Source organism: Colletotrichum destructivum, chromosome 8 (assembly GCF_034447905.1).
Source record: "Colletotrichum destructivum chromosome 8, complete sequence".
In the NCBI taxonomy this organism is placed as follows: Eukaryota; Fungi; Ascomycota; class Sordariomycetes; order Glomerellales; family Glomerellaceae; genus Colletotrichum; species Colletotrichum destructivum.
Window position 1 is genome coordinate 1 of NC_085903.1, and position 13,139 is coordinate 13,139.

General features: G+C 60.2%; 2 protein-coding genes across 2 annotated transcripts; both read right to left on the reverse strand.

Annotated features, from left to right (window-relative positions):
- Positions 1-7,311: 7,311 nt before the first annotated feature.
- On the reverse strand, positions 7,312-8,510 carry CDEST_11842 (uncharacterized protein; the record flags this gene model as incomplete). Its single annotated transcript, XM_062927998.1, has 2 exons — positions 7,312-8,375; positions 8,471-8,510. 2 exons carry the CDS (start codon positions 8,508-8,510, stop codon positions 7,312-7,314), a joined length of 1,104 nt encoding a protein of 367 aa, XP_062784049.1.
- A 1,899-nt stretch (positions 8,511-10,409) lies between these two features.
- On the reverse strand, positions 10,410-12,921 carry CDEST_11843 (Putative mycotoxin biosynthesis protein UstYa; the record flags this gene model as incomplete). The annotated part of the gene is made up of 4 exons (XM_062927999.1): positions 10,410-12,230; positions 12,294-12,427; positions 12,496-12,621; positions 12,681-12,921. 4 exons carry the CDS (start codon positions 12,919-12,921, stop codon positions 11,937-11,939), a joined length of 795 nt encoding a protein of 264 aa, XP_062784050.1. The 3' UTR covers positions 10,410-11,936.
- Between the last annotated feature and the right edge of the window lie 218 nt (positions 12,922-13,139).

Consider the following 13,139-nt stretch of genomic DNA (forward strand, 5'->3'; position numbering starts at 1 on the left):
TCCTAACCCTAACCCTAACCCTAACCCTAACCCTAACCCTAACCCTAACCCTAACCCTAACCCTAACCCTAACCCTAACCCTAACCCTAACCCTAACCCTAACCCTAACCCTAACCCTTCCACAATCCTTCCACAATCCTTACTCACGCGTCGACGAACCCCTACAACCCCGCCATCCACCTTCCACCTTCCACAATCCTTACTCACGCGTCGACGAACCTACTCTTCCAACAACTCACAAGCTTAGCGGGGGCTGGCTAGACGCCTGGGTTCCTGGGTTCCTGGGTTCCTACCACGTTGCAACAGTCGTCTGCCGTTCCGACGCTTATTGGGACCCTCCCCGTAGCCGCCTAAGCCACCGTTCTGCCTTGTCTACGTCGTCTACGTTAACCCTAACCCTCGACTGCCGTCCCCTACCCGTGCACAGTGCAGAAAGCCGTGTGATATCCATTTACACTGTCTGCGCCTCCCTTCCCTCCTACTATGTCTTCTCCTTCTTGCGGCTACGCCTGACTGTCTAAAGAGAAGGCCTTTGTCTCTTAACCATGTCTGTTAACCATGTCAATTAACCCTAACCCTGCTCCCTAACCCTCCTTAGGTCCTACCCTAACCCTAACCCTAAGCCCCCCTATCCCTACCGAGGCAGTGCCGCTGCACCAGCACCTCCCACGCCGCCAGCGCGTTCGTTGACGTCTCCTCCCCGTCCACATGCCGTGACCGCCCCAGCCACCCTGTGAATTCCTCCTCGTCGCCCGCGTCCACCTCGAACGCCTCAAACAGCCACCGCTGCGCCGCGCTGAATTGGCTCGTCCACTGGATCGCCGGCAGCACCGCGTCCATCCACCGGCACCCGCCCCCAGCCCCGCCCCCAGCCCCGGGCCCGGCCCCGGCCCCGGCCCCGGCCCCGGCCCCGGCCCCCGTGTCCCGCCCCCGCCCCTGCCCCCCTCCGGCTCCCCTCCTGCCCTGACCCTCCCCCGCCCCCCTTCCCGCCCACCCCTCCTCGCACACCGTCTGCGGGAGCCCGCACAGCCAGCAGCACGCAAACCGCTCGAACCGCACCTTCGCCCGCCACCGGAGGAATCGCCCGCCCTCCAGCCGCGGGCAGCATCCTGTCTTGTGTCCCTGGAACCGACCACGCTTCCACTCAATCCTCTTCCCGTTGCACCACGCCATGTAACACACTGCGCATCCGCCCTCCACCTCCCTCAGCCACTCCTGCAGGCCCTTCGACAACGCCTGCCTTGCCTTGGTGTCCTGTGCTGCCCGGCTAACCCTAACCTCCTCCCCGTCCCCGTCCCCGCTGCTGCCTGCCTCTTCTTCCGCAACCCCCTGGCAGTGGTCGCATGCCTCCGCCCCGAGCTGCCGGCAGTCTCTGCCGTCTCCGTCCATAAACTCCCCGAGTACCGCCCGCCGGCACCCCTCCGTCTCCATGAGCGCCTGCATCCCCTGCTGGTCCACCTGGTTCACGTCCGCCGCGAACGCGTCCCGCTGCGGCCCCCTCTCTCCGTCCCGGAAGATCACCGACTCCACCGTCTCGCCCTTGTCCCGGCCCCCTCGCCCCGTCTGCTGCGCGAAGTCCACGAGCCCGTACGGCGCCTCTGCGTGGATCACCGCCACCACGCCCCGGATGTCTACCCCCGACCCGAGTCCCGTTGTTGCTGCCATCCACCGGCTTCCGGACCGCCCCTTGGACCACGCCTCGAGCGCCTCCCATCGCCCCTCCGCGCTCAGGGACCCGTGGTACGCCGCGCATCCGATCGCCGTCGCCACCTGCTTGCATTTGGCCTTGGACCGGCAGTAGACCACCCCCTTCTGACCTGCTGCCATCTGCCGCCCGAGTCGCCCGACCTCGTCCACGACCGCCGTCATGATCGCGGGGAACCCCCCGGGCACCACCCCTGCTACGCGGTATCGGATGTTGACCCGCGCCGTGCTGGCCCGCACCGTCGTTGCGTCCTCCGCCAGCATCAGCCGCCGGAACCACGCCTCCATCCGGACCGGCAGCGTTGCCGTCAGCAGGATCATCGGCACCCCGAACCGGTAGAGGCCCTTGACCTCCGCCAGCTGGGGGCGGTACCCGCCGTCGAGGAGCATCGTGTGACACTCGTCCACGAAGATGCGCTTGAGCACCCTGCGCGCCCGGAGTCCTTCGCCGTAGGACAGGAACTCGGCGAACTGGGAGTGCTCCGCGCTGACGAACACGATCGACGCCACCCGTTCCCCCTCCCGCCGGCCTGTCACCGCCCTCGGCTGCCAGTGGAGCACGTCGACCCCGGCTGTCCTGGCCCCCTCGACGAGGCTGTTGAGGAGCGCCGCGAACGGCACGACCACGATGCTGACCCCGCCGTGCACCTCCCGCACCGCCGGCAGCTGGAAGAGCGCGCTTTTGCCTGCCCCCGTCGGCAGCACCACGATGAGGACGTCGCCCTGCCGCAGCGACATGACCCTGCGCGCCGCCTCGTGCTGCTCCGCCGTCCTCCAGCCCGCCTCGTCCCCGAAGAGCACGCGCAGCCCGGCCTCGAGCCGCCTGTCCAGCTCCGCCTCCTCCGGCGCGCTTCTCCGTGCCAGCATGGCGTCGTTGGCGGCTCGCTTCCGGCGGCCCGAGTGCGTGGCCTGCTGCTCTCGGCTGGTGGCCGGCCTCGTGGGGGTGGCTATGGGGTTGGCCGGTGCTGCTGCCTCCGCCGGCTGGCCTGATGCCCTCCGCTTCCTGGACAACGACGCAGGTGCTGCTGGTGTGCCGACTGGGTACGTGGCGCCGGCGTCGCCGGCGGCCAGCTGTCCCTGTCGCTCGGCTTGCCTCTGCTGCCCCCCCTGCCCTCCCGACGGCGGCGGCAACTCGAGGAAGGCGTGCCACAGCCGGCTGATCTCGCGGAAGTTGGCCACCATCTCCGGCTGCAGCTGGTTGGGGAACTGCACGTCGATGGCGTAGTGCCGCCTGGCCGTGACCCCGGCGTGCGTTGCCTGCAGGTCCCATACGAACTCCAGCCGGGACTTCCTCCGCACCTCGCCCGTCAGGGGGTCTGTTCCCGTCGTCCCGCCGCCTGCGCCGCCCGCGCCCGGCCCGGCCCCATCGTCCTCCTCGGCCATCTCGACCTCCGCCTGCTTCACCACGAGGCCGCGGATCCTCCTGCCCAGCTCGATGGCTACGTGCCGGTAGCTCGACACCGTGAGGCGGACGCCTATCGCCGCCGACGTCGCCGCGTCGAGCTCCTTGCTGAGCTCCGTCGTGTCCCACAGGCCCCGGCGCCCGTCCTTCCAGAGCCACGGGTGGAGCGAGGCCGGCGGGCCCTGTATGCCGGCCTCGGCCTGGAGGAGCCTCTCGAAGGGCAGCAGCCAGGCGACGTAGGCCACCATCATCTTGCCGACCGCCTCGGGCAGGAAACGGGCCACCTTCCGGCTGAGGCCCCGGATCGCCCGGTTCTTGTCCCGGTCCGTGACGAGCATCACCTGCCCGTCGAAGACGAAGACGTTCCGCGCCATGTCCTGCGTGTCGCAGTACCGCATCGTCGTCATCTCCGGCCCCCGCCCGGGCTGGCCCCCCCATATGTGGGCCGACGCGAGAAGCGACCGCTTGAAGGACTGCGCCCTGGCCAGCCAGCCGAGCACGCCGTCGCGCCGCCACTGCTGCAGCCTCGCGTCCCACATGCTGCCGCGGCAGAGCTCGGCCAGCGTCCCGGGCCCCGGCCGGAGCCAGGCGTTCTTCTCGTGCGTCGCGAAGGACCGCCCGGCGCCTTCGAACACGAGCGTGTCGACGACGCCGTCCAGCGCCAGCTGCCCGCCCGCCTCCGCCCACCCCCCGCGCATGAGCTCGTGCAGCGTTGCCTCGGCCTCGGCCCTGGGCTGCTGCGCCGCCCGTCGGAAGTCGTCGATGGCCACCCGCTGCCCGAGGTAGCGGAGTGCCTGCCCGCTCTTCTCCCACATCACCCGAGGCGTGCCGCCCTCCCTGTTCCGGTGGCCCTTGCCGTACGCCATCATGCGGATGATGGCGCTGAAGGGCGTGTGCGACCCGTCGGCGAGCCAGTGCCGGTACTGCTCTACAAAGCCGTCCACTACCTCCGCGCTCATCTCGTTGGGGTCCCCGTCGATTGCCTCCTTCTCGAAGAAGTGTTCCAGCATCAATATGCGCCCGCACCACAGGAGCCCCGCGAGCCGCTGGGTGAACCGGGATGCCGGGCTCCACCCAACCCCGCTGCTCTGACCGCTTCCGCTACCGCTGCCGGCCGTCCCCCCACTCCTCTTTGCCGGGTTCATGACCCCGAGCACGGCGGTGAAGTGGATGAGCGGGTTCGCAAAAGTGTCCACGGCAACCTTCTGCTTTAGGGACACAATGCAGAACTGGTACACCCGTCGATCTAGCGCCCTGCTGTGCTCTGGGCGGCCGCCGTCGGCCGCTTGGCTGGCCCCGGCAGCCCCAGACCCACGGCGGAGGATTTGTTGACCCTCCATGCTGAGGGTGTTGCTCCTGCTGCTGGTGGCAAGCCGGCCGGCTGCGTAGCTGCTGTCGTTGTCGCTGTCGTCGTCGTAGTAGTGACCGTTGTTGTCGTCGTCCTCGCTCTCGGTACTCGCCCTGGTCGGCTGTGTCTGGCTGTAGCACCAGCTGCCCCGACCTTGACGGCTTGCACTGGCGTCGCCTGCTACGGCGAGGGCCTCGGCCATTGCGTCCAGTGCCGTCCACTGCTCGTCTGTGAAGCGGATCCTGCGCTGCTGTTGTGCCTCTGTCCGGCCTAGCTGATGCGCCCGTAGGCAGTAACAGAGATACCTCTCCCACACCGCCTGGTAGTTCCGGACTGTTGATTCCATTTGCTCGAGCGCGAACGGCCGTCCGTGGGGCTTGGCCGGATCGACGCTCTTCAGCCACCTCTTTGTCTCGTGGGGCACCTTGTCGAGCCGGAGGGAGCACCTGGCCACCTCGTGGCGGAAGCTCTCCTGCAGGAGGGCCAGCCGTCGCTGCTCCTCCCGGCCCTCCTCGTCCCGGACCGTGTCCCGCGCTGCCGCCGACAGGGGCGCCTTCCCGGCCTCGTACAGGTCCACCAGGTTGCGCCCGTCGAGGTGTACGGCCCAACCCATCTCCCTCACCCAGGCCGACTGTCGGTTGACGTCGGAGGTGGCGACGACTGTCCGCTCCCAGTGCTCGTCCTCGGCTGTCATAAGCTCCTGCCGTCTCGCCAGCCGCTCGGCGAATACGTCGTTGCTCCCCTGCCGGGGTGACTGCGACAGCGGCCCTCCCTCGTTCGTCCCGGGGTCGCGGACGATCCAGTACCGTGCGTAGCGGCCTTGCGATAGCGACTGCAGCCTTACTGCCCCCCAGTCGATGGGCTCGGCTTCTTTGCTGTTGGTAGCCCTGGGGCCGACTGCCGGCCTGCCTGTGCTGTGTGTCCCTTGCTGTACGTGCAGCTTCACTAGCTTCCGGCTGCTTGTCCGGAAGTCGCACCGCCTGCATCCATATCCGTCTAGCACAGTTAGCTGCTCAAGTGGCAGGCTGCCGTCCGGTGGTAGTTCGCATGTGTGGGGGTCCTCAAGAGGGCTGTCATAGGCGGCCGCCCAGGCTAGGTCGACCACTGCACGGAGCGTTGCTCCCTTGAGCTGGTGAGTCTGCCGGAAGTGGCCCTCGACGCCACCGTCCGGTCGGACCGCCTGCTTGCAGTGCGTGCAGACAGCAACCCGAGGCCGCTCTACAAAGGTGAGGTACAGACTGGCGTTGACGTCTGCACAGGGTGGACTGCCTCTGCCGCTTGTACAGCTGCTTCCGCCCATTGTCGTCTTAGTCTGCAGTGTTGAATTACTAAACATCAGCCTATTCAGCATAGGCTCTCTTTAGAAAAACACAGGTGGTTATAGTATAAAGGGTTAGGTAGGCATAGTAAACAAGACTATGTTTATTAAGTAGGTAGTTGCTTTAATTATCTTTACATGCCATGTTGCATAGTGGGTCTGGCGTTGCTAGAGAGACTAGCAGCCTTTATAGTGTAGTAAGCAGAGAGGGGATAGGGGTTCTGTTCGATGTCGGGTCCTCGCTATACCAATCGACCCAGTGGCCCTCGATCTGCCGCGAGGGTTTCATTTTGCGCGACACTGACATCTGCTTGCCCTCTATCGTGTTGAAGCTGCTTGCGCCAGCATTATGCCGGACAATGTTAAGCCCCAGGCCAGGTAGTGTAGTGTCCTGCCAGGGCACGTCGTTGGTCGTAAAGAAGATGTCAGCAATGTCGTCGCGGTCGCCAAAACGTCGTGCCCACCATGCCAGTGAGGTACCCCACCCGTCCCAGGTGCCATAGTTGGATTTGGCATCAATAAAGGTTGAGAATTCGTCTGCGTTGGTGTGTGCCGCTAGCTGGCTTACGGCTAGGGCAGCAACTGTAAAGAAATGCATAATGAACCGAGTTACTGTATTTAAAGCTGGGAAAAATGCGTCTCTCACGAACGGGAGTGGGAGAGCTGCCTGCTTGATAACTTGGTTTACTGCAGGAACTATATATACTCCAGCACTAAGATTCGGTGCGAAGTTCGGGAAATCCGCCGTGTGGAGTTCTCCTATAAATTAGATCTTATATGCTTATCTCCATAGAACACACTTTAATATCTTATCAGGACGTAGGGACGCTAGCTGACTCGGGTAGAAGACGCTAATCCTCTAGGGATCTAGCCACAAATGTGATTAGAGCGAAATGAAGGTTTTCTAGCTAGGTATTGTTGAATTTGAGGTTATAACGCACACGAAGGGCGCAACGGAGGGTGTTGGAAATTGGACTTATTGGCCTGCACGGCCGGCCGCTTGGCGACAACGAAGGGCCTGCCGCGGGCTTCGCCCCGGGCAGTGGGCTTCGTGATGGCCTAAGGCGCCTAGGAATGGGGTTGCCGAAGGCCTAGTCGGGCGGCAGGGTGCTGCCGCAGCACAGAAGAATAGTTACAGAGACAACGCACTCAATATACGCACAATTGACCTATCACGGTTACCCCTGCCAATCTGACAGAAACGTGTCGAGGACGGCCTCCATCTTGCAGTCGACAAGATGTTCAATCTTGGTCTTGAACCCGCCAACCTCGGTCCGAAGCTCGCCCTTCACAAGTAGAACGTGGTCAGCCGCCTTGGTGAACTGCGTCTCGAGCGACTTCATCTTGTCCTCCTATTTGCCAATATTGTCCGTCTTGGCCTTGATAACGCTCTTTTCGTCGTCGTCGATCTTCCCCTGCAGGACGGCCCTCTGCGCAGCGACCGCCCAGCGCGTCCGCCGCCTCGACGTACCACTTTTCCACCTTTTCAAAGCCCTGCAACGTCCTTTCAAACTCGCTCGCGCTGACATTCCACGGCACTTAAGAGACGGAATGCTGGTACGCTTCCGCCGGAGGTTCCGCCGAGCATGCCTGGAACAGCGTCTGAAAGGCGAGTTTGAAGACTTTGAGAATGGGCCTTTCGTCCTTTGCGTCAGCGTCGGCGAAGATGCGCATCGTCCAGGCCCCTGACGACTTGAGGCGCGCTACGGCGGCCAAGGTCTCCTCGTCCGCCCACGCGTACGGCTGCGCCGTGACGTACACGAAGTGCTTGAAGCTCAACCGTCCGTGGATCTTTTGCAGAAACAGCGCCTCGTTGGTATATGCTTGATGCAGGGACGCGCTCGTAGCGTCCTTGAACGCGACCTCACCCACCTTTGGCATCGGCTGGCGCAGGTCCTTCCAGTCCTTGGGCGGCGGCCTATCAACTGGAGGGCTATAGAGCTCCCAGAGCCTCTCGCCCTCCCGGTGGTTGTGGTTTGGTTCGGATGCCCTAGTGGGGACGGCCGTCGAATTCTCGCAGAAGGCCTTGAGCTGCTCGGCCTTCTTGATCTGTTCCTCGTCCTTGCCGGCCATGAGCTCGAGAAACTTGCGCCAATCCCACATGCAGCCGGCGGCGGACGTCATGGACGCGTCGACTTTCTCGGCGAATAGGGTGAAGCACCCGGCCGCGCCGCTCTTCTGACCGGGCACGTCCTTCTCCCCGTCGTCTCCCTCCTGCGCTAAGCGCCGGCTCCCCGGCTTTTCGATATCGAAGGTGACGATCCAGTAGCCCGGCGACGATCCGTCGCCGTTGGCGAACTTGAAGGCGAAGGCGTCGGGGTGGGTTTGGGCGCGCATATCACGGTGCGAGGCGGCGGTCGCCGCCTTGCCCGGGGGGTCACCGCTGTCGGCGCCGACAAGACTGAACTCGACGGGGGTGCCAGCGGCGTCGGGGATGAGCGAGAGGGTGCGGCAGCGAATGGTGACGGACTTTTGGGGCCAGTCGTATTTGGCGCCGCCGACGAAGACGAGCTCCTCGCAGCAGATCTTGATGAGCGCGGGGCAATGTGGAGAGGAATTGACGTGGATCACGATCGTGCCGGGGAGAGGTAGTTTTGCAGGAGCTTGTCCGTGTCCTCGTGGTTGGTGGCGATGCAGATGGAGCGGTAGCCGCAGATGTAGCGGATGCCCTCCTTGTCGTGGAGCTTGCTAAAGAGACCATCTTTGGCCTTGGCCGGTATGGGTGCTGAGTCTGGCATTGCAAATTGTTGTGTTGAGGTTGGCCGAGATTGGCACATGAACGGTGATAATGGATGATGGGGCGAAGCAAGATGAGGGCTTGTCATGGGCATTGGGTTTCATAAACCATTGAAGTACTCCGCCGAGGGACGAATTCTGGCTGAAATCTTTTACTATTGGGGTTAGGGTTAGGGTTAGGGTAGGCTCCCGTCTATTGCTCGCCTTCTCAGCTGGTCTTGAGCGCGTTTACGGAGCCCTCAGCCTAAGATAGGTCGTCATCGGACGTCAGGAGGGGGCAATTCTGTGGCGGCAGCTCATACCGTCGTTGGAATGCGTTGATTCTCAGTGTTCCGTAGGCTGGGGCCGAGATATCGCGTGGTCAACATATAACAGGGCCGGAATGCCTCGTGGCCTGACAGGCCGTAGGCTCGGGATTACAGAGCACAATCCACACACCCGCGGGAAGGGGCCCGTTGACAACGGGCCGTATGTGATCAGGCCGTGCCTCTTCTTCCGTCGCTTCCGCCCTTGTCCCGGATCAGTCATCTGTGGAGATGAACGCGGGTCAGGCTGGAACGAAATCAGTCACTGGACCCCTGAGAATGCCTGCTAGGTGAGCTGATAGTTGGCAACCAGCGTCGAGGGCACACTGCTTCGCGACAAAACATCCAAGGACTCATGTTCCATGGACACAGCGCCGTAGGCGGGTGGCGTGCCGAGCTCAAAGGTTCGGTTGTAGCCGCATTAGTCGTGGCTAAACTTCTTTACTTGTCTGGAATCTGGTTGCTGTGTGGTCATGATATTGCAGCATACATAACCTTGTGCCAAACTCAGAAACTTGGATCGCGCGCTTCGAAAAATATTGTGGCAACGAGTCACACCGGCGGCAAGGCATGCATAAGACTTATATAAATGCTGGGGATGGTTGACACAATCGTCATCTCACCCACAAAGGCCAGAACACGGCAGGCTACGCAGTCTTTCAAATACCCACTATTCCACCTAGCCACATCACCTCATCGTACAACCATGCTCACATCACAATGGCTACCTACAAAGCCCTCCATATGCTCGTAAATAACGATGTTGCTCTCGGGTACCTCGCAACACTCGGTGAAAAAGTTGCTGGCGCGGTCGAAGGAGCAAACCGCCGAGGCCGAGAAGTTGACCAAGGAAATGCAACAACACGTGCAAGGCGGCACGATCGGTGGGAAAGATTTCAACGCCATCTTGCTGGAGATGAACCGATTACCCAAGAAACACGCCCTCGTGGAGGGTCAGCCAGACGACCGAAAGGGCGACGCATCATACGCAGGTTTCGTCCACGGCGACGGCCGCTTCTACCAGTACTGCAGAGACCTGCCGCCGGACCCCAGCTTCGACCCCAAAAAGGCCCTTGAAAAGCCTTCTCTAGGGCTTCACTACCTAAACAACCTGCCCGGCTTCAACGGCATGCTGCTCGAGAATGTCCACGGCGATGTCATCGCGGAACTCAAGGCCGCCAAGAACCCCGAAGAGCTGCAGAGACTGTACGAGACCGAAAGGGTCAAGAAAGCCCTCGCCGACGGCGCCAACCTTCTGCACCAGTAGTGTAAAGACGGTGCTCCATCCCTGCGGGGACAGTGGCCGCTATCATGTCCGACATGGTGATTGTGAAAGGGCACGTCATGGACGGCGGCGTTCAAACGCTGGTCTTGCAAACAGTGTCCGAGAAGCAGCCACTCGACTACGGCCTCGCCTTCCACAGCCTCCATCAGGCTGGTGATGGAATCACGCCTTCGGTTTCCGGTGTCGGCTCGTTGCCTCGTTGCCCGAGCTGCGCGGCTTCAGCACCGCCAACAATATCACCGGCGTGGCCATGTGGTCGGTGACCGCCATCCCCGGCGTCGTCAGCTTCATCGCCGACGAGCTCGGCTTCGAGAGCGTCGACAAGTTTATCGAAAAGCTTGGTCCCGAGAGGCTTGAGAAGATGCTGTTCGCGTACGACGTGCTGCACTGCCTCGGACAGAAAGCGGGCAAGTTCAACCACGCCCTGCTGGCCTACCTGCAGCTGCGCGGCGAAGTCGCGAGAAACCCGACGCAGGGTTAAAGTGGTCCGCGTCAAGGCGCGGAACCCGGCCAAAGCCCCGCCCACTGTCATCCGAGAGATCTCCGAGGTCGAGATCGCCAGGAAGCTCGCCGAGCAGATCACGGGCGACCGCCCGCTTCAACTCGCCGAGGTGTACGTCATGTTTAATCCCGACAGTGACAGAGCCGTCGACAAGGGGTCGCCGTGGCAGGGTGGCGGCATCGGACTCGCCACCAACGACCAAGAACTAAAGCTGGGCGTGGTCAACGTCGTCGGCGGCCCGAACGTCGAGCGGCGCGGCGCGGAGCCTATGCTCTCGGACCTGGACTTTAATTGGCGCGAGTCGCTGACCAGACATACCGATGCCTAGATGGCAATTCACCTGACATCAGAGTGGTGGATCGCTACCGAGGCCGAGTACAAGCGCGCGGTCAAGGAAGTCATCGACCGGCTTCCCAGCGAGCAGCAAGCAAACCACAAGGCCGTCGAGTTAGCGGTCCGCAGTGCCGTGGGCCTACAGGCCATGGTCGAGGAAAGACTCCACACGGTGATCAACAAAGTCGAGGACGACGTGGCCCAAGGCTTAGCTAACGACATCGGTCTCGGCACAAGGGGCATGAGCGAGATCATCGCTCTGGTCCGCGACTTTCACGCAGTCCATGTCACCGGCTACTTCCAGTCGCCAGACGGACCCCCTGCGCTCTGGCGCGAGCAAATCGCTTTCCAATCCCTCATCAGCTCTGGCGCAGAGAAGCAACAATAGAATCTGCAGAGAGATCTTGCCCAGGCGCAGAAGGATGCAGCTCAAAACCTGGTTGATTTTGAGGCAAAGTACGACAAGGAGCAGATCGAGCAGAGTAAGGACCTCAAGAGGGAGAGGAAAGAAATCCAGGAGAGGAAGGAGACCCTCGACAAGGCGTCAGCGGCGGTCGAAGAATACGTGAAGGATCTAGAGAGGAAAAGGTCAGACAAGGATGCGCACTTAAAGGAGATTGAGAGGAAGGCGGAGGCAGCGCAAAAAAGGTGGAAGTGACTGAAAAGACCATGCACAGTTGGTTGGCAAGCCGTGAGAGTTAAGGGATACAAAACAAGAGTCAGGCTCAAGAAAACCCTAAACACTACCTCTAAAGAGGCACAGAGGGATTTATTAACCTCTTATTAGGGTAAATTCTTTTAATGGGTCCTCTTGATTTAATTAGAAGAGGGCTATCTATATAGGTTTTCACGTCAGCGATGGTAGACTGTCTGAAGTAGTGACTTTACTTGTCGATGCAAAACTTGTCTCTTCCAAAAGTCGGTGCTATCTGAAAGATGAAAGCTTGCCAACAGCATGAGTCAACTCTGACTCAGTGATGTTGTTCCCAAATGACAGCAATTTTCAGCTCTGCAAGGGATCAGGTACCCTCATACTCTGGTTCCAGCCCCGTTCGAAGACATTTCGAGTACGCGCCCACTCTCTGATGGCATCAAAGTTGCGACACGTATGCATGACATCTGCCACCTCTTTATTCTCACTGTCTTTCCAAGTCCACGGATGAGGAGTAATATCCACAGAGCACATAACAGCTTGTCTTAGTGCATCGATGCAATGTTCAAGGTGCATAAGACTCATAGGGTCGTCTGGATCCGTAGACCATGGCTTGTCCTTGTAGAGGCTCTTTCGAAGCAAGTTCTGAGGGAGAAAATAAATTGTTAGCAAATCTGGTTTAAACATCTCTAATATTTGGGTTCTTACAACACAGTGGAGTTGATGAAAGACGCCCAGCATAACCACGTATGTTCCATCGTAGTTTCCGGTTTCATCAGCCACTGGCACCGTCTTGTTGACGAGCTGTGCTGCTTGGTCGCGGTTGATCATACTCGTGCCAACTAACAAGATATTAGCACATCAAACCGCTATATGCATATGGGAGCTTGAAAAGATAGAGCCAACATACAGCCATAAAGATCGTTCCAGAGTGCCTCTCGCTCCAGCGTGGGAGGTCCCATGTATGCTGTTCGGCCGCCATCAAACCCTGTAGTGAAGACGACGTTTTCATATTGGAGAACATCCAACACAGGCGCTGCAGAGCAAATGTCAACTGTGAATGGTTCACACCATGATTGAAGAAGAAATACTTACAATAAACCACGTCTGGGAAAACAGGCTTCTTGGATAGCTTTCCAGTACTTGACCAAAAGATTCCGCAGGCAGCTATCAGATTGAAAACTAGAGATAGATGGAGAAATCGCTTTAGCCTTGGATCGATGGCGTTGCAGACGATATTTTCTTCCGTCATACTACTAATGAATGGTTCCTTTTCCAACTTCATTGCAGAACTTCCGCAGTCAACTGGTTTAGAAAAGAGCTTGAGAAATGCCATTGTGTATTTCGGAAGGACGAGACACTTCAGCAAAAGTCCAACCCTCAGAGCCCGAGTTGGAACAAAGAATGAAGGGAAGGGGGGGCAAAAATTTGCATGGTTGAGTATACCCTTCACGAGTAAGGTATCTCAGAGTCATGACTCGATGCTGGAAACTTGGGTCCGGTATGAAATGACTTTAGCAAGTTCAATCTCACGATTCAGTACAAAATCTTAGC